The sequence below is a fragment of the Leucopleurus acutus genome, assembly GCF_964270905.1.
Source record: "Leucopleurus acutus genome assembly, chromosome: 13".
NCBI lineage: Eukaryota > Metazoa > Chordata > Mammalia > Artiodactyla > Delphinidae > Leucopleurus > Leucopleurus acutus.
This window is the reverse complement of record NC_139155.1, coordinates 59469131-59490817: the sequence shown is the minus strand read 5'-3', so window position 1 is coordinate 59490817 and position 21687 is coordinate 59469131. Positions and strand designations below refer to the sequence as shown.

Below are 21687 nucleotides of genomic sequence, written 5' to 3'. Positions count from 1 at the left end.
ATTTAGAGAAGAGCTAACACCTATTCTTCTCAAACTCTTCCAAAATATAGCAGAGGGAGGAAAACTGCCAAACTCATTCTACGAGGCCACCATCACCCTGATACCAAAACCAGACAAAGATGTCACAAAAAAAGAAAACTACAGGCCAGTATCTCTGAGGAACATAGATGCAAAAATCCTCAAAAAAATACTAGCAAACAGAATCCAGCAGCACTTTAAAAGGATCATACACCATGATTAAGTGGGGTTTAGCCCAGGAATGCAAGGATTCTTCAATATATGCACATCAATCAATGTGATACACCATATTAACAAAGAGAAGAATAAAAACCGTATGATCATCTCAATAGATGCAGAAAAAGCTTTCAACAAAATTCAACACCCATTTATGATAAAAACCCTCCAGAAAATGGGCATAGAGGGTACTTACCTCAACATAATAAAGGCCATATATGACAAACCCACAGGCAACATTGTTCTCAATGGTGAGAAACTGAAAGCATTTCCTCTAAGATCAGGAACAAGACAAGGTTTCCCACTCTCACCACCCTTATTCAACGTAGTTTTGGAAGTTTTAGCCACAGCAATCAGAGAAGAAAAGGAAATAAAAGGAATTCAAATCGGAAAAGAAGAAGTAAAGCTGTCACTGTTTGCAGATGACATGATACTATACATAGAGAATCCTAAAGATGCTACCAGAAAACTACTAGAGCTAATCAATGAATTTGGTAAAGTAGCAGGATACAAAATTAATGCACAGAAATCTCTGGCATTCCTATACACTAATGTTGAAAAATCTGAAAGTGAAATCAAGAAAACACTCCCATTTACCACTGCAACAAAAAGAATAAAATATCTAGGAATAAACTTACCTAAGGAGACAAAAGACCTGTATGCAGAAAACTATAAGACACTGATGAAAGAAATTAAAGATGATACAAATAGACGGAGAGATATACCATGTTCTTGGATTGGAAGAATCAACATTGTGAAAATGACTCTATTACCGAAAGCAATCTACAGATTCAATGCAATTCCTATCAAACTACCACTGGCATTTTTCACAGAATTAGAACAAAAAATTTCACAATTTGTATGGAAACACAAAAGACCCCGAATAGCCAAAGCAATCTTGAGAACAAAAAACGGAGCTGGAGGAATCAGGCTCCCTGACTTCAGACTATACGACAAAGCTACAGTAATCAAGACAGTATGATACTGGCACAAAAACAGAAAGATAGATCAATGGAACAGGATAGAAAGCCCAGAGATAAACCCACGCACATATGGTCACCTTATCTTTGATAAAGGAGGCAGGAATGTACAGTGGAGAAAGGATAGCCTCTTCAATAAGTGGTGCTGGGAAAACTGGACAGGTACATGTAAAAGTATGAGATCAGATCACTCCCTAATACCATACACAAAAATAAGCTCAAAATGGATTAAAGACCTGAATGTAAGGCCAGAAACTATCAAACTCTTAGAGGAAAACTTAGGCAGAACACTCTATGACATAAATCACAGCGAGATTCTTTTTGACCCACCTCCTAGAGAAATGGAAATAAAAATAAACAAAGGGAACCTAATGAAACTTCAAAGCTTTTGCACAGCAAAGGAAACCATAAACAAGACCAAAAGACAACTCTCAGAATGGGAGAAAATATTTGCAAATGAAGTAACTGACAAAGGATTAATCTCCCAAATTTATAAGCAGCTCATGCAGCTCAATAACAAAAAAACAAACAACCCAATCCAAAAATGGGCAGAAGACCTAAATAGACATTTCTCCAAAGAAGATATACAGACTGCCAACAAACACATGAAAGAATGCTCAACATCATGAATCAGTAGAGAAATGCAAATCAAAACTACAATGAGATATCATCTCACACCAGTCAGAATGGCCATCATCAAAAAATCTAGAAACAATAAATGCTGGAGAGGGTGTGGAGAAAAGGGAACACTTGCACTGCTGGTGGGAATGTGAATTGGTACAGCCACTATGGAGAACAGTATAGGTTCCTTAAAAAACTACAAATAGAACTACCATTCGACCCAGCAGTCCCACTACTGGGAATATACCCTGAGAAAACCATAATTCAAAAATAGTCATGTACCAAAATGTTCATTGCAGCTCTATTTACAATAGCCAGGAGATGGAAACAACCTAAGTGTCCATCATCGGATGACTGGATAAAGAAGATGTGTCACATATATACAATGGAATATTACTCAGCCATAAAAAGAAATGAAATTGAGCTATTTGTAATGAGGTGGATGCACCTAGAGTCTGTCATACAGAGTGAAGTAAGTCAGAAGGAGAAAGACAAATATTGTATGCTAACACATATATATGGAATTTAAGAAAAAAAAAATGTCATGAAGAACCTAGGGATAAAACAGGAATAAAGACACAGACCTACTAGAGAATGGACTTGAGGATATGAGGAGGGGGAAGGGTAAGCTGTGACAAAGCGAGAGAGTGGCATGGACATATATACACTACCAAACGTAAAATAGATAGCTAGTGGGAAGCGGCCGCATAGCACAGGGAGATCAGCTCGGTGCTTTGTGACCACCTAGAAGCGTGGGATTGGGAGGGAGGGAGATGCAAGAGGGAAGAGATATGGGAACATATGTATATGTATAACTGATTCACTTTGTTATAAAGCAGAAACTAACACACCATCGTAAAGCAATTATACTCCAATAAAGATGTAAAAAAAAAAAGGGCAAAGGGCTGAATAATTAGCGTATCCATATTTCATAATAATAAGTCGCTACTACTAAGAGTGAGTTAAAGATATATAAGTATTGCACTGGACTCCAGCCACTAAAGAGATGTTCAGAGAGTACTGACTGATGTGAAATCAAACTGCAGAACCTTACGTACAATATAATATCACGTTGTTAGAACTAGTAAGTAAGAGACTTGGGACATAGATTGATATTTATATGTCTAAATGGGCATAGAGAGAGATGTGCAAAGATAAACACCCAAGTATTATCCCCAAGAAAGGTACTGCAAGAAAGATGAGGAAATCTATGACCTTCTTCACTATATATTTCCATAATTTTTGCCTTCTTATATGGTACCTATGAATTCAGTAATTAAAATAGATCAACAAGCTACAAACATTAACAAATAAAATGTTATGTATGATGAATTCATGATCCAACTTAAGAGCAATATAGTCTAGCTAAAGAATAGTAAATATGTAACAATATATAACACCTAACGGAAATATATGTTAATACCTGTATCTTTTCTACTGCTAATATATGCTAGAAAGAGTTTTCAATGCCAGCTATAAATCCATGTCTATAGTCACTTGTCTAGATCTGTAAGAAAGAAATATTGCTATTTGGTCAATAGAAATATTTTACCTGAGTAGTTATATTACTTACATTACTCATTCTACAAAGGTAATAACATGGATGGAAGATCAGCAATCTTGATCTCAAACTGTTCTATTATTTTTCTTATTTTAATAATAGGTATAACCATACTTCCTAATAAAATTTCTGCTATTTGTAGTTTTAATTTCATTTATATGCATTATTCATTTTTAAAGCTTTCTATTCACTCAAAATTTATTCTAATAGGTAATGCAATTACCAGTTCTTTGTATTCTTAAAATTAATTTATAACAGTATTACCCAAACACAGGAATGTGGTTAACCCTCATAAACTAAAATTGTGACATATCATCAAGCTTTCATAATCTGTTGTTATCACTCTGCAAGTTTTAGCTCTCATTTATTTTACTTCTTTTTAATTTAGTTTGTAACAACGGGAGCGACATTATCCTTACAGATGAAGCAGGCAAGTGCTAATCGGAGCCCAAATGCCACTGAATGTGTTCCAATGAGTTATCCATCCACATTAAAGAGGACAAATGAGCTGAGAGCTGGTGTGATAAGAGGAGGATGAATCTGAGCCTGCCTAGGCAAGATGGATAGAAGCACACGGGACCTATGAGGTCAAAGATAAAATCCATCTATTTCCCAATTCGTGAAATTGGATTTGCTGCGTTTGAGGCACAAACCCAGAGCGAACCTGGCGAGTTAAGGGTGCGTGAACTTTTCCTGAAATGTCCTGAAGACAAAGGTCATACTAATTCTTTCTGCTCTTGGGTCAGGGGCTCAGAAGCCAGGTAGAGCCTGTCTCAGAAGCAGTCCACAGTGGAAGAATTTACCTGTGCACACTTCAGTCCCTTATATCCACAGCATCAGGACCCTCACCTCCAATCTCATTCCCTGAGGGTCTTATATACCTTCCTGATGTCTGCAGGTAAATGGGCAAAGGGGAAGACATCTGCCAGGATGCCTCCATCACAGTGAGAGGCTGCCTTACTGCTCTAATCACACTGTGCTTGTCAGTCTTTGGGTGTTAACTGCAAACTCAGAGGTGTTAGGGCCTGGGGCAGTGCTCTTCCAAGGGCTAACATGTCAAAAACACTCACTGGGTCACTAATAATGGCAACCACCACTGCAGACTGATGCCTCAAACGTGAATAAAGCCTTCACAGTTATCCTATTTCTTTGCCACCCTTCAGGGACTTTGGGTCACTGTGCTTTTTCCCAACAACATGGGAAGAGTCAAAAATGCACCGTTTTCCCAGGTTCCAGTGAATATTGCAACAGCTTTTGACATTAGCTTGAGGACGTACATCTATTTTTTGTTTTACTTAAAGCAATTTGGTGAGTGGGTCAACCAAAACCCATCTGACCAGCTTAAATGTCCTATTGGAAGATTTTGCCATAATAGTGTGTATCCTCAGTCACAATAAGTGTATTCGTTTTATCAGAATTTGCTAGCAGACCTATTGGGTTTTCCTCAACATAGTATGTAAAGATCCGAACAAACTTTTTGGCCAACCCGATACTCAGACTTCAGAGCGACCCAAGTTCTCTGCTAACCATTTCTCATGCATTTAGCACATTTAATTCTCCCAACAGCTCTATGAAGAAGGTGCTGGTATTGGTAGAAAACAGACTAGAATTATTAGAAACTTAGGTTCCTAGGTTTAGTAATTTGTTGAGATATTTTTTAGCTGTTAGTGTCAGCGCCAGCACCCAACCCAAGTCAGGCAGACTTTAAAGTGAAAGAAGTTAACCAATGGACATTGTCTTCTCTGAATATGTCCGAAATATTCACAAAGGCAATTTAGAATGTTCAGTCATGCCCTGAGTCTTAACAAAAGACCTAAGTAAGCAGTGCATACTGATTATGCAGAGGACCCAGTCTATGAGAAATGCTTACAGAGACCACAACATAGAAGTCTACTGAACCATAAGTTTGAGAAGGAACTAAAGCATTTGCTCTAATAAAAATTAAAAATTTCATTCTCAGTGCTAAATTTTTTTTTTAATATGTAAGAGATTTGGGGAAAGATTTAGATGACCCAGGGTCTCTTTAAAAACTGCCCAGGTTAAGATTTAGTGGGTGTCTTCCTCTTTCTAGAAGATACTGCTGTGGGAAGCAGAAGCATCCTTAAGCCTTCTGGTGGCCTTAGGCTCACTCAGCATGCTGAAGTCGGTACTTAACAGGGGACTAATCCTGACCACAAGCATGTTTCTCTATGACAGCAAAGCCCCTCTGACAGAGACTGATGGGATCCGAGCACTAGAACCAGGAATTTGGTCAAGCGCTTCATTGATAAGACATACAAAACGCAGCCCAGCGGGTTCTGCGATTTTCTTCAGTGTCAAATGGCCCATCAGAGGTACGGCCGGGGGAAGCCACAGCCACTGACTGATAATCCCTGGATCTCTCTCTTAAATTTCTTTCCCTCCTCAGTGCATTCAAAGCTACACAGGGAGCTGCCTACAAAGGCTTCAACCTCACACCTAGAAGTCTGTTAGCAATGCTCACTCTTCACCGTCAAGGGGCCTGCTTGGCACCTTCTAGAACTATCAGGGCACTTAAGAGTCACAGAGGCAGGATAACGAGGACTCTGAAAGCAACCACCTCCATCTGTCTGGTCTTCCTAGAGGCCTTTCCAAACCTCTCATACAGAGTTGCCCCAATAGTTCTAACCCTATCCCCCTCCTCCCCCCCCCATGGCCTTAGGGCTCAGACACCAGGAAAGTGCTGACTCAGTGTTTAAAGGCAGGGTTTCAGGTTTGGGTATTACAGCCTCTGGGGCACGAAAGCTGTAAGGCAGGGACTGAATATATGATAATAAAAAAGGTGCCACATTGCTGCTCTGCACCTGTCCTCTGCCCAGTTGCGATGCACTACCCAATGCTATGTATTTACATCTGCAGACTAATAGGGCAGATACTTTTTAATACCCTTTTAATGTTTATAATTAAGAAAGGTTCTTACAAATGTATGGACACCAAGGGGGGAAAGCAGGGTGGAGGGGAGGATGAACTAGGAGATTGGGATTGACATATATACACTAATATGTATAAAATAGATAACTAATAAGAACCTGCTGTATAAAAAAATAAATAAAATTAAAGAAAAAAAAGAAAGGTTTTAATGGTTTAATGTGTTGGAAATGGTTTAACGTGTGGCACTCAGGCTCAGCAGTTGTGGCTCTCTGGCTCTAGAGCGTAGGCTCAGTAGTTATGGAGCACGGGCTTAGTTGCTCTGCGGCATGTGGGATCTTCCCGGACCAGGGCTCGAACCTGTGTCCCCTCTACTGGCAGGCGGATTCCTAACCATTGTGCCACCAGGGAAGGCACATTAAACCATTAAATGGTTTAATGTGTTGGAAGTGCATTAAAAAAACCTGTTGCCCTTTGGCAGAGCTCTTTTAGAGTTAGAATTACCACACTTTAATTTTTTTTTCCCTGGTAAATAAACTTAAATGAAAAATAAATTATGTTCCATCCAATGAGGTCTTGGCCTGTATTCATTCTGAATCTCAGCCTTTGTCAGGTCTTAGATGGGCTCCTACCTGCCCCCCCGTGCCCATGGATGATCTGTGAGGGTCCAGAGACGTACTGCAATGCCAGCAACAGTTCTGTACAGAAAAGAAAAATCTGGCTACCCTTGATTTAGGAAGAACACAAATCAAGTCTTGACAGGGTTTAAATTCAGATCAGACCCATCCCAACCAGACTGTCTGTTTTGTCCCCACAAGAGGAATGAAGAATAATAAATAAATAGACACAGAGAGGTCGGCCTTCAGTGGAATGCAGGTATCACGCAATTTGGGCTTCATGGAAGGCCCTGTTGCCAAGAAACCCATCACTTTCCATTTCCCATATGCGAATCCCATTCAAGAGTATTTAAAACGATTGGGATAGACATATACACATTACTATATATAGAATAGATAACGGATGAGAACCTACTATATAGCACAGGGAACTCTACTCAGTAAATACTGTGTATGGCCTATATGGGAAAAGAATCTAAAAAAGAGTGGATACGTATATGTATAATTGATTCACTTTGCTGTACACCTGAAACTAACACAACACTGTAAATCAACTGTACTCCAATAAAAATTAAAAATAAAACAAGTCACTCCTGTGTCACATTTAGCAAACATGGTGAATTAATACTCCAAAACCAATATTAACCTAAATCTAGTGAGATTTAGACTAGGCCTGGTAGGACAGCGTGTGTTGCTACATAAAGCACGTTAAAGATGGTCTCAGGGTATACGGTAAGAGACATCACGGAACATTAACTTGTAGTTAATGGAACATTCCCCACGGCCCTCCAAGCATGTGGCAAAGGCAGGAGAGAGCTACACAAATACATCTGTTCTAGGGCAGCAGTACGACCACCATCGCAAAGAACAGGCGATGCACAGAAATGTACACCGCCATAGGCTGAGCATAAATTCACTCTCTCACAGGCCACAGAGCAATGGAAGGTGAAGTGACTTGAAGTAGATGAAAAGTATGGCCCATCTCTCATGTCACTGCAAGTAGGAGAGACAAGGTAGCTATAACTGTGTTTATCAAATCCCAAGTAGAACAAAAATGCATTTTAATGTAACACATAATCGAAGTTCTTATTACAGTCACAGAAAAGGTTCTAACTAGGCATATATAGAACAAATATATACCTCTCTACAAACATAAAATGTACCCCCCTTACTAGTTTAAAAGAATAGTTCATTATTTAAAAAAAACCCTCCAATTTCTTATCTCACTAGTTATTCTTGACAAACAGAAGGCTGTCTGTTGATGGGATGGCTGTACCATCCTGAGGCAGCACTTATATGCATATACTTGAACTCTCTGGAAACACAGCATTACCACCTGCTCTAGGAGGTAAGATTTCCACAAGTCAGAAAGATAAAACGTTTTTAAACTTCGAGAATTATTCATTGAAAACCAACGCAATTGCTTAAAGTCTCAAAGGGGTTTACAAAGAATCCCATAAACTAAGTATACACCATACAACATTATCAGAGTAATTACAAAGGGGCAATCACACATGCTACAATATGGATCAACCTTGAAGACGTTGTGCTAAGTGAGAAAGTCAGGCACAAAAGGACAAATTCTGAATGATTCCACTTACATGAGGGACCTCGAGCCATCAAGCTCATAGAGACAGAAAGTAGATCGGGGGTTGCCAGGGGGGAAGTGGGGGGAAGGGGTATGGAGTTTCAGTTTTGCAAAATGAAAAAGTCTTAGAGGTTGATTGAGCGTACGGAACGCTACTGAACTGTACATTTAGAAATGGTTAAGAAGGTAAATTTTATGTTAGGTTATTTTAGCACGATGAGAAATAAAAAATAATCTAATAAAAAAAGAATCCTACCTTTCCATTCTCTATCTCTTTCTCTATTTCTCTTCACAGCATTTATTGTATTATATATGTGTGTGCATGTAATATACATATATTTATATATACAAGCACGTACATATATTTATTTATTTATTGCCTGTACAATTCCTCCCTCCAATACCCCCAAATATATCAGCTCTGAAGGCCAGATCTCATCTTGTTGCTCTGCCCTTAGGGTCTGGAACAGTGCCTTACAAATATGGGTGCTTAATAAATTTCTTATGCATAGAATTTTTAAACAGTGCAATCGTTCTTTTTTCAAATGTTTTTAGTTATATTAATTCTAAAGAACACATTTCAGTTCAGCTTCTTCTCACTCTCACCAATCCTAATTGTTAAGTCATTAGTTTACCATCATCCTGTTTTAACTCCTGGTGCCAGTTATTAGCAAGCCACTTAGCCACAGTTAAACAATACCCAGGATACATAAAAAGCGATATCCCCAAATAAGCACTTAAAAAGTCCACTGTGAAAATCAAGCTAACAGTATCACCCACTTCTCTTTTTCAAGTAGCTACCAGTTAATGACTTGTGATATACAGGCTGCACATAGTTATAAGGATATAAGATATAATAGAAAACACAAACTAAATTGCATTTTGCTTCACTGGATACTGAAATAATTTCAGCTCTCTGAGGTTTCCCAACTATAGCTGAAATGCAAAGTTGAAAAATAAGTAGATATGTGTATAAATCTTCAAAGTAGCTCCTGACTATAACCATTTATAATATCCCATGTCGGCAGGGCCTTTTCTCATGTTTAAAATACCTTTACAGATAATGTCTAACCCGATCTTCAAAAACACCTTTGATATTACCAGGGCAGGTGTCGAGGGCTCCTATCTGGAGAATCAGAGAAGCCAAGTGATTTGATCAGGGTCACACGTGCAAGAGCCTGTGCATATATCTGAAAATAATTTTCAGAAGCATAAGAAGCAAGAGGTCTGGCAGTGTGCTCCCGTACGATTCTTGAAAGAAATATGACCAGGTGATGAGATCGCATATACAAGCCACACATGAAAATCAATTCCAGGGCACAGAGAAGGGTCATAAACAGTGATCTTTCCATTTCAATGCATGAAACGAAATACGGTTTCGTGGGTGTCACCACAGCGTGACAGGACAGGTCCCATGGGTGCAGCACCGAAATGAAAACAGAGCTTGTCCAAAAGAAATAGATTTGATAGAAAAAGAATCAGAGAATGGCGTCTGGCATGGATGCAATGCCCAACTGTAGGGGATTCTCTGAGTCCAAATATAAAACTGTATCCCTCCGATTTTCGATTTACCAGATAAGTAATCTCAGGCAACAAAATCAGGTTGCCAACATCTAATTCTTTTGAATGAAAATGTTAAAAGATAATTTTTTTTTCGCCACGGGCAGTTAACTTGTATTGACTACTTGTGACGTGTAAGGTTCTGTCCTAGGCATCTTACATGCACGTTAGCTCCTTCAGGCTTCACAGCCACGCTAGGAGATACAACACTATTATTATCACCCCTGTTTCATAGATAAGACAAGAGAAACTCAGAAAAGGTACGAAGTCTTCCCAAGGTCACATGTCTAGCTCCGTGCAGAGCCAGGACTCAAACGCAGGCAGCCTGGTACCAGAGCCCAAATTCTCAACTGCTGACTCCAGCTGTAGTATCCTCAGGCACTGGCATCTCATGAAAGTGATATTTTAGCATAAAACCGGGCTGGAAGCTCAGAATAACAGTCAGTCTTTCAAATTTAACCTGTTTAGCTGTATGAGAAACTCAGTGGTTTTCCCCCCGTTTGCTCAGATTTTTGCAAACGTCATCACAGACCTCCACTGCCCAGCAGAGCACTCGATATGCATGATCAGGGAGAATTTGGAAAGGGATAAAATAAAAGTGAACTCCGAGATGTTCAGGGTAGAAATATACACTGGATCATTTCATTAGAAAGAGAACATAAGACTCTTCATGTTGAAGAGGCCTTCAGGTTCAGCCAGCTCAATCCTCTCGCGAGTACAGAATCTCCTTCTGCAATGCCAGGTTCTGCCTGAACCTACCAGTCTGGAAACTCATTATGCATAACTTAGCTCTTGTCAAATCTGCACAGACACCCTGCTCGTCCCCACTCTCTTTCTCAATTCTTCCATCATTCCTCGGTGGTTGAGCAAAGTTCCAGAACATTTCCTATCCTGGGTGCTTTCCCTTAAGCACAGTCTATTCTGTGCTTTCTCTCTTAAAATGTGGGGACCAGAAGTAAGTGTGACAATATTAGGGAGGCTTCCCAGCACTGGCAGAAAAAGACTATCACCACCTACAACATAGGCTTTGCTTTCTTAATGCAACCTACACTTACATTAGGGTTTTTTGTTTGTTCGTTTTTTGGTTTTGTTTTTTGGAGGGGGTGGTGAGGCAACAGCATTACAGAGTGATTAACAGAATATGGACCGTACTGTAGATGCACATGTATTTAAACCTAATCCTCAATCTCTTTTTTTATATGTGCTGCTGCTAAATTTTATTACTCTAATTCCAGACACACACTCTTGGCCTTTTAAACCACACGGGATGGATGCCCAATTATTCCTACTACCTGTCACCCTATTGGATTCATCCACTGTTCATGCCTGGCCAAGGCCATTTTCCATCTTCCACCTGCTTTGCAGAATGCTCAGTGTCTCTCTCAGGTTTTGAGATCCGTGACTCGCTCTTGCTGAACCCTAAACACTCGCGAACCGTCTGAGGAAGAGGCCGGGACTGTTAGCACATTTTTCAGTCTAGAGTGTGTAGCATCCACCTTCCCCCTTTTCATTCCGTCCTGCATACCACGATTTCACACGGCTCACCTGAGCAGTCAACAAGCTCTCCCGCAGATTTTCTCAAAAGTCTCAGTTCAACAAAGGGTGAAACTGTATTTCTTCCGACAGTAAAAGGCTCATTCAACTTCCCTTTCCTCACCCACCCAGCATCTCCCCCTCTCATTTCTAGCTTTGACCCTCTCACCTAACATATTTCTATTTCCTAAGATTGACTTGTTCGACCACAGCTTTTTCAAAAATGCTCAATCCCCGTGCAGGACAGGTATGCGACAGTGTCCATGGCAGGTTACAAATGGTAAGAGGAAAAAGCCTGCTTTCTCATCAGGCTTCCTTGCTTAAGTGAGATTAAACCTCTAAGGCACAGGGCTGGCATGCAGATATCCATTCAGGATTGGTTTTACTGTTTTAAAAAAGGACTGCCATTCTACTATGAAAGTTTCTACATTCACACATCATGCAGCCATAACAAAAAGGCTTCCTGAAAACAGATATGCATGCCTTATATTTAGGGGAAATGTAGACAATAATCATGTTGATACCTGAAATGTACAGGCACAAAACCAGGAGAAAAGACAAAAGAACAGAACTGAAAACAATAGGTAGGTGGGGTGTCGGTGACTAGAATGACAGATCGGGTCCCTTCTCCAGCCTAGACAATGGGATTCTAACCTTCTTTTGGAGAGGAAGGAAGACGATCTAGCACCATGCCCCCAAACAGGGTTCCTCAAAATAACGCTGACGTGAAAGAACGCGAACTAATTGCTCACAGATGCGGCGAGGACCGCACGGGCTTCTATTTCCCTGCCCCTAGTAAGGGGGTCACAGTATTGGCCCCAGAGACTTCAAGAGGCAGTTATAAAATAAATAACAGATTTGAAGACAATTCTTATATTGTAAAGTGATAGATACAGGGTTACACAGCTATTGTTTGCATTACGACAGATGATAAATTATTTCAAAAAAGGCAGGGAAATGTTATTCAGTGAAAGAGAGAGAGGAGATGACATGGTATAGAGAAGTGAGGAAGAGAAAGTGTTGTCAAACTCCCTTCTCCTTGGACCACCCATGGCGGCTGTGGGAATCACCACAGTTCTTAGACCAGAGGCTCTGCGCTGAGCGTGATGTGACCATGGGGGCGTGGGACATGGGAAACAGACCTGGGTGGACAAGGCAGGCCCGACAGCACATACCCCAAGAAGAGAAAGGGTCCTGTTCCCTCTTCTAACAAAAATAGTTTTACAAAAATAATTTTCTTCCATGAGCTTTGGGCTTTTCGAAACTATACACTCCAAATTATGAAGAAAGAATGAAGCAGTTACCATTGTTAAGGTTTAATCATTTCTCCTACCAGACAGGGTTAGACTGCGTTCTGAGTACTTTTAAATCTTAAGAGGAAACGAAACCTACTGATAAGTGTCCTCTTAAATAATGCCACCCGAAGAATCAATTATCTCCATAAAAATTTCTTGAGTCTCCTCACCTCAGCCCTCAATTCAGTACAAGAATCTGCATTTAAATGATGAAAGAACACTGCGGTATCCCAACCTGTCACTTCTCTCTACTTCCGACCCAAGAGCAGCCAGACAGAAACAGCACTCAAACCTCCAACGGGCTCTTTCTTTAGGGTCTGATTTTTATAAGACTCTGCATTTCTCTCTCCATCAACCCACAGAGCGGGCTCTGCACAGTCAATTAGAACTTTATCATCTAAGAATTTAAAGCCGGCGTGCAGTCCACAAATCACCCTGGCTTATTTTACAAATGGGCCCCATGTCATTGGCAAGCAGCCCCTCCATTCAATATCCGTCCATAAAAACACAGCTTTAAAGCTACCGCTAAGATGGAATCTAGCCTTCCAAAGGCCCTCGAGGCTACAACACATCAACAGGGAACATAAAAACAAAGGGACCCAGATGAGAGGCGTTGACCTATGAGCAGACATCATTAAAGCAAACAGTTTCTGTCAACTTTGGGATGATTCCCGTATGAATTAGGTGATACTCCTAGGAAGGTGTAAATTAAGAACAGAGGAAAAGGGGGCGGAGGCCTCCTGAGAGATACCAAGCCTTGAGGTTTGAAGTCCACAGGCTATTGGGTTGCTGTCCACAGGTGAAGGGACCTTTTGTACCCAGACAGGGTCCCAGCAGAGCTGAGGGAAGTGTGAGCCACCTGCACGGAGGTTGCAGGTCAAAACCCAGAAGACACTGACAAGCGGTCCCAGCATCCCCGGACTCACCAGCACACTTGGTTCTGGTTCTGAGAGCGGGCCCAGGAGAACCGGTGCCACCCTCCCCTGGCCGGGTGAGAAGCACGCTGATCTCATACTCTGTGTCCGGGTCGAGATGCCCGATCTTGTAGCTCGTGGAGTCCACTGGCTGCCGGTCGCTCCAGCTCCCGCTGGCGGTGCAGTATTCCACCTCCCGGGCCACGATGGGCCCATCGCCATTGATGGAGTTGGCGTTGAGTTGGATCCACAGGTAGGTGGCCCCCACGGAGGCCAGCTGAGGGGGCGCAATGGGGACAGGGGGCTCTGAAAGGCAAACAGAAGGCCATCCTTCAGACACTTGAGAAGAGCTAAATGCACGTCAATTACTAAAACAGGGACGACATTAACATTTCAGCAATGAACTGACAAGAATGGTTTTGCTCAGGTTAATACGAAAAAGCATACTGAGGGAGGTTTGCATAGCGTTCACATCTGTGAAATAAGCCATCTTTAAAACGGAAGCCTGCTCAGGTAGGTACATCCCCAGTTTGTTTTAGGACGCAATTCATTTTTCTCGAACAGCTACATAGGCACCAAAGGATTTTTTTGCACTAAAAGTGACTTGTAAAAACTCTCTCAAGTGGTAGTAATTAAGCTCTAGAAGTCTCTCCATTGTCAAGAGTTAAAAAAAAACAAACAAAAAATAACCGAGTGTCTTCAAAATCACCCAAGGTATTAGTTATATCATTAAATTCAGTCTCCGTATATTTGTATTCCAAAGATATCATCGCTTGAAAAACACGGACGAAATTATAGTTTATCTCATCATAAATGCATTTCCAGGATGACTCGTTTACCCCCAAAAGCTATCCCAATGGACTCGTTCTGCTCCAGGAGCAGTGAGCACTTGGGGTGATAAAGTCCAGCACTGCCACTGTTCATGGATCTTGCAGTAATGAGTCTTATTAAAGCAGTGAATAGAAAGAAAAGCTCTAAAGCAAAGCACAAGTCATGCCCAGCTTGATAAAACTCTAAGCAATCAATGGCAAACGCTCTTTACAACCCAGGAAGGTCTCTCTCATTGCTGAAAACCTGAGACTGACTTCTTCTGGATCTTTGTCTGAGACAGGAGAGAGAGGCAATCTTGTTTTCCACAGTGTATCAGATGCCAGCTGAATGGCTCTCCAGGCACCAAATAAAGGCATTCCACGTGCCAGTGTCACTGTGAGTGGCACCGCACATGACATTAGGGAAGGAGATAACTGTATGAAATAATGTATTTCTATTTAATGCATCTCCATCGGAGAAAATGTTGGCCCCTAAGATGATACCAGGTAGATCCCTAGACCATCAAGAAACCAGCAACGCAAGTTCCTTTTGTTGTGTTGGGGCATCTTTGTTCTTTAACGTATTTAACGTGTGGTAAGTCATACTGACTTTTAAAATAGCTGGGGAAATCTCATGAGACTGAGGCTAAATGAGACACTTAAAAGATGAATTTTATTTGGGAGACCATAAATTTAGTGCAAATTTACTAAAATATTGTTCCTATTATTTATAAACTACAACTTTGTGCTAGCTCTTTGTTTTAGTTTTGATTCAACTCATAATCCATTTGAGTTTATTTTTGTGTATGGTGTTAGGGAGTGTTCTAATTTCATTCTTTTACATGGAGCTGTCCAGTTTTCCCAGCACCACTTATTGAGGAGGCTGTCTTTTCTCCATTGTATACTCTTGCCTCCTTTATCAAAGATAAGGTGACCATAAGTGCATGGGTTTATCTCTGGGCTTTCTATCCTGTTCCATTGATCTATATTTCTGTTTTTGTGCCAGTACCATACTGTCTGGATTACTGTAACTTGTTACTTATAATAACTTGGTTATTTAGTAACATATTGTTTATCCTCCATGTGTTTGTGTTTTTTTACGTTGTTTTCCCTGTAATTAGTTTCTAATCTCATAGCGTTGTGGTCAGAAAAGATGCTTGATATGATTTCAATTTTCTTAAATTTACGAAGGCTTGATCTGCGACCCATGATGTGATCTATCCTGGAGGAACGTACTATCCTGGAGGAACGTTCCATGCGCACTTGAGAAGAAAGTGTAATCTGCTGTTTTCGAATGGAATATTTAATTAAATATCAATTAAATCTATCTCGTGTATTGCATCATTTAAAGCTTGTGTTTCCTTATTCATTTTCTGTTTGGATGATCTGTCCATTGGATTAAGTGAGGTGTTAAAGTCCCCCACTAATATTGCATTACTGTCAATTTCCTCTTCCATAGCTGTTAGCAGTTGCCTTATGTATTGAGGTGCTCCTATGTTGGGTGCATATATATTTATAATTGTTATATCTCCTTCTTGGATTGATCCCTTGATCATTATATAGTGTCCTTCCTTGTCTCTTGTAACATTCTTTATTTTAAAGTCTATTTTATCTGATATAAATATTGTTACTCCAGCTTTCTTTTGATTTCCATTTGCATGGAATATCTTTTTCCATTCCCTCACTGTCCGTCTGTATGTGTCCCTAGGTCTGAAGTGGGTCTCTTGTAGACAGCATATATATGGGTCTTGTTTTTGTATCCATTCAGCGAGCCTGTGTCATTTGGTTGGAGCGTTTAATCAATTCACGTTTAAGGTAATTATCTATATGTATGTTCCTATTACCATTTTCTTAATTGTTTTGGGTTTGTTTTTGTAGGTCCTTTTCTTCTCTTGTGTTTCCCACTTAGAGAAGTTCCTTTAGCATTTGTTGTACAGCTGGTTTGGTGATGCTGAATTCTCTTAGCTTTTGCTTGTCTGTAAAGCTTCTGATTTCTCCATCGAATCTGAATGAGATCCTTGCTGGGAGAGTAATTCTGGTTGTAGTTTCTTCCCTTTCATCACTTTAAGTATATCATGCCACTCCCTTCTGGCTTGTAGAGTTTCTGCTGAGAAATCGGCGTTAACCTTATGGGAGTTCCCTTGTATGTTATTTGTCATTTTTCCCTTGCTGCTTTCAATAACTTTTCGTCTTTAATTTTTGCCAATTCGATTACTATGTGTCTCAGCATGTTTCTCCTTGGGTTTCTCCTGCCTGGGACTCTCTGCGCTTCCTGGACTTGGGTGGCTATTTCCTTTCCCGTGTTAGGGAAGTTTTCAACTATAATCTCTTCAGATATTTTCTCTGGTCCTTTCTCTCTCTCTTCTCCTTCTGGGACCCCTATAACGTGAATGTTGTTGTGTTTAATGTTGTCCCAGAGGTCTCTTAGGCTGTCTTCATTTCATTTCATTCTTTTTTCTTTACCCTGTTCTGCAGCAGTGAATTCCACCATTTTGTCTTCCAGGTTCCTTACCTGTTCTTCTGCCTCAGTTATTCTACTATTGATTCCTTCTAGTGTATTCTTTTTTTTTTTTTTTTTTGCAGTACGCGGGCCTCCCACTGTTGTGGCCTCTCCCGTTGTGGAGCACAGGCTCCAGACGCACAGGCTCAGCGGCCCAGCCGCTCCGCAGCATGTGGGATCTTCCTGGACCGGGGCACGAACCTGTGTCCCCTGCATCGGCAGGCGGACTCTCAACCACTGCGCCACCCGGGAAGCCCTCTAGTGTATTCTTCATTTCAGTTACTGTATTGTTCACCTCTGTTTGTTTTTTCTTTAATTCTTCTAGGTCTTTGTTAAACATTTCTTGCATCTTCTTGATCTTTGCCTCCATTCTTTTTCCAAGCTCCTGGCGCATCTTCATTATCATTATTGTGAATTCTTTTTCTGGAAGGTTGCCTATCTCCACTTCATTTAGTTTCTTTTCTGGGGTTTTATCTTGTTCCTTCATCTGGTACATAGCCCTCTGCCTTTTCATCTTGTCTATCTTTCTGTGAATGTGGTTTTTGTTCCACAGGCTTCAGGAATGTAGTTCTTGCTTCTGCTGTCTGCCCTCTGGTGGATGAGGCTATCTAAGAGGCTTGTGCAGGTTTCCTGATGGGAGGGACTGGTGGTGGGTAGAGCTGGCTGTTGCTCTGGTGGGCAGAGCTCAGTAAAACTTTAATCCGCTTGTCTGCTGATGGGTGGGGCTGGGTTCCCTCCCTGTTGGTTGTCTGGCCTGAGGCGACCCAACACTGGAGCCCACCTGGCTCTCTGGTGGGACCAATGGCAGACTCTGGGAGGTTCTCACACCAAGGATTACTTCCCAGAACTTCTGCTGCCAGTGTCCTTGCCCCCATGGTGAGCCACAGCCACCCCCCACCTCTGCAGGAAACCCTCCAACACTAGCAGGTAGGTCTGGTTCCGTCTCCCCTGGGTCCCGATGCACACACTACTTTGTGTGTGCCCTCCAAGAGTGGAGTCTCTGTTTCCCCCAGTCCTGTCAGAGTCCTGCAGTCAAATCCTGCTAGCCTTCAAAGTCTGATTCTCTAGGAATTCCTCCTCCCGTTGCCAGACCCCCAGGTTGGGAAGCCTGACGTGGGGCTCAGAACCTTCACTCCAGTGGGTAGACTTCTGTGGTTTAAGTGTTCTCCAGTCTGTGAGTTACCTACCCAGCAGTTATGGGAATTGATTTTATTGTGATTGCACCCCTCCTACCCTCTCATTGTGGCTTCTCCTTTGTCTTTGGATGTGGGGTACCTTTTTTGCTGAGTTCCAGTGTCTTCCTGTCGATGATTGTTCAGCAGTTAGTTGTGATTCAGGTGCTCTTGGAAGAGGTAGTGAGAGCATGTCCTTCTACTCGGCCATCTTGAACCAATCTCAATATTTAAATTTTGAATAAATTTTCTCAAAGGGAAAGAAGGAAGGAACTCAATCTATACTAAGTGATAAAAAGCAATTTAAAATATCTAATCCAAGTGAAAGGGCATGATAAAAATAATTCTAAATCAAGCCAGCAAAGAAACAATTTATATACCTATAGATACATATCATATACATATATCTAATTGATATACATATATGAATTCCTAATATATGTCTCCTATAATTAAATATGATATTGGCATATATGTATATATACATGAATTGTGGAGATTACATGAAATATTTTTATGTCTTTGATTACCAAAAGCAGTGGTAGACATAAAAGAGACAAGAAGGATAGTTTAAAATGACCTGGGCTTCATTTGTGGGCCAGCATCAAATCAGGGAATGACCTTAAGGAAGTTATAAACTCTTTGGACTTAAGTTTTTCCCATTTTGAAAAAATTAGCACTCTAAACACATGCATATAAAAAGTATTCAATCATACAGGTGGCCTAAACATGCCATTATATATTTTAAAGTAATTGTGTCAATGCAGTGCTTTATTTAATTAGTAGAATCCAGCATGTTATCTCATTTTGAAAAATCAAATACATGCAAAATATGGCTATAAAAATTATAAATGGAGGAAAAGTCAAACTCCAGATTTGAGCCATATCTGCAAGCCAATTGTCACCAGCTGTGGCAGGGTGCAGAGATGCAAAGGGTGCCCGGACATTTTATCACCATGACCCAAGATCCCTCCACGTTGTCGTAAGGCAGGAAAACGTGCGGCAGAAATGTGAGTAAGGACCCACTCAGCCTCGTGCTTATGTGTGTTGTGGCAGACTAGAAATTTCTGACTTGCTTAGAACTCCCAACAAATTAACTTTCCCACAGAGGCAATTTTTAAAGAGGTGACTAGATTTCTATCGTACTGATTACAAAGCACCACGCCTCATGGGGCACGGGCACAGTGAAGCACTGTAGCACCAGAAATCAGAAAACAGAACACAGTCACAAAGAACGGGACCAAGATGAAAATTAAGTGACAGTGATGACAATAAAGAACCCAGCCGTGGCAACAGCGCAGCGGCCGTTCTGCTGGATCTGTTGGCAAATGGTGTCCATTTTCCACAAGGAAACCCCTCGCTTCCCTGAGAGCCTTCTGCAGGGGAGGGTGTGCACAGCTATGCAGAGTTTTAGTTTTCTTACAGGTAAAACCTAAACTCGGAAACTAGCCAGACGGGCTACAGTTTCACTACAAACCCAAAATCACAGGGCTCTGGTGTGGCAAATTAGACCATGTGAGCAGATACTGCAGGGTGTGCTTCCTGGCTTCCTTCCACAGAACATTAGCCACTGCTGCAGATAAACAGTGCTGGGGGCAAGCTCCCCCCAAGCCAGGCGTGACTAACGTTGGCAGAGCTGATGTCACAGCAGTAGCGTCTGCCCGGATCACCTATAGATTTTATGGCAGAGGTTCTGGTCCCAGAGATTCTGATTCAACATGGGTGTGGTAATGGTGGTAGAGAATAGGTGAGCAGGTATTTGTATTTTGTTTTATTTGGAAAGGTGGTTCAGCCATGCATTCTCAGATGAGGACCACTGATGGACTAGAACGGAGAACAAGAGCCACTCAATGCCCCATCACGGCCTGAACAGGTGCCGGTTGCCTACTGGGTCTCCTGTTCTAAGTGCCATTCACATACCTTTTGCATCTGGTCCTCCTGATGGCCCTTTAGGGTCGGTCACATTATTATGTCTATTTTATTTTATTTAATTTATTTATTATTTTATTTATTTATTTATTTTTGGCCGTATGCGGGCCTCTCACTGTTGTGGCCTCTCCCGTTGCGGAGCACAGGCTCCGGACGCGCAGGCTCAGTAGCCACGGCTCACGGGCCCAGCCGCTCCGCGGCACGTGGGATCTTCCTGCACTGGGGCACGAACCCGTGTCCCCTGCATTGGCAGGCAGACTCTCAATCACTGCGCCACCAGGGAAGCCCTATTATGTCTATTTTAAACATGAGGAAACAGAAGCACGGAGAGGGTAAGCCATAGGACCACGCCCACACAGCTAGCTCTGGGGTTTGAACCCTGCAGTCTGTAAAACTGCCGACATAGAGAAATTTGCTGACAAAAGGAACAGTCCATTCAAAAGAGACCAATTTTATGTTCCCCATTTAATAAATGCAGGGGAGAACATGTGACAAGCAGGCATCATTGTCTTCCCGCAGGAGGAAGGAGCAATGGCTTGCTACAAGTTATAAAAATGCCTCACGGTATATCTAAAAGTCCAAATTCTGTCTGGGACCAAAAATTGCCTTACCAGCTTAATACTATAAACTCCTAAGTCCATGCACACACAAAAAACATCAGACCAGCCAAAGGAAATTTATCCCCCACCTTTTTTTTACTCGTCTCCCACCTTCCTGAATATAATGACTCAATTTTTCAGTCATGCAAAATATAGCAATAGAACCTAACAGCAACATTATGAATGTTAACCCACTACTATCAATGTGGCTTGTATGATATGATGGCACATTTTTATACTGACACTGCTTCATTTTATTAACCACCCTGCTATCATAAACACCGTGGCTGGGGAATATTTGCATTTTAAGTGATTTTCTATCAGTAAAAAAATTTTATTCCTTAAAAAAAAATTTATAGGGTTGCAATCTCTGTACACAGAGTTGGCAGAAGGACTTTCCCGGAGCACATTCATTGCTTTGTGTGCAACTGAGCCAACATAAATAAGATACATTTTTCAAAACTATTGCTCAGGTGCAAAATTTGTACTTAAAATGTAATCCATCCATACAGCCTGTCACCAAACTACTGTTCAGAAACAGACGAGGGTAAGTCTGAGCTTTCAACAAATCATGAACTCACAACCATCCCACATGTCTCCTTTAATAGACTATTTGGAGGTATAAAAATAACATTAAATACCTTTAACTACCAATTCTGCATAGTTGGATAGGCCAACTCCTCCATCGGTTCGGATCATGCAGCGGTATTTTCCAGCATCTCGTTTGGTTGTATTCATGACATTAAACGATGCTATGAATCGCCGGGAACTAGTCACCTTTATTTCCTTCAGAGGAGCATCCCGTACATCAATGCCCTGTAAACACGGGGATGGGGAGAGCAGAAAGAAACAATATCAGCTGTCAGATGGAACCAGGAAGACATCTGAA

At 41.3% G+C, this 21687-nt stretch overlaps 1 protein-coding gene across 3 annotated transcripts in view; it reads right to left on the bottom strand.

Moving 5' to 3' along the window:
• Positions 1 to 21687, bottom strand: part of PTPRM (protein tyrosine phosphatase receptor type M) — a 752167-nt gene that overhangs the window by 401207 nt on the left and 329273 nt on the right. For all 3 annotated transcript variants that reach the window (XM_082853409.1, XM_082853410.1, XM_082853411.1), the window contains exons 6-7: positions 21440 to 21614; positions 13802 to 14095 (exon numbers count right to left, since the gene is read on the bottom strand). In XM_082853409.1, coding sequence (XP_082709535.1) covers positions 13802 to 14095; positions 21440 to 21614 — 469 coding nt within the window. The remainder of the gene's footprint in view (positions 1 to 13801; positions 14096 to 21439; positions 21615 to 21687) is intronic.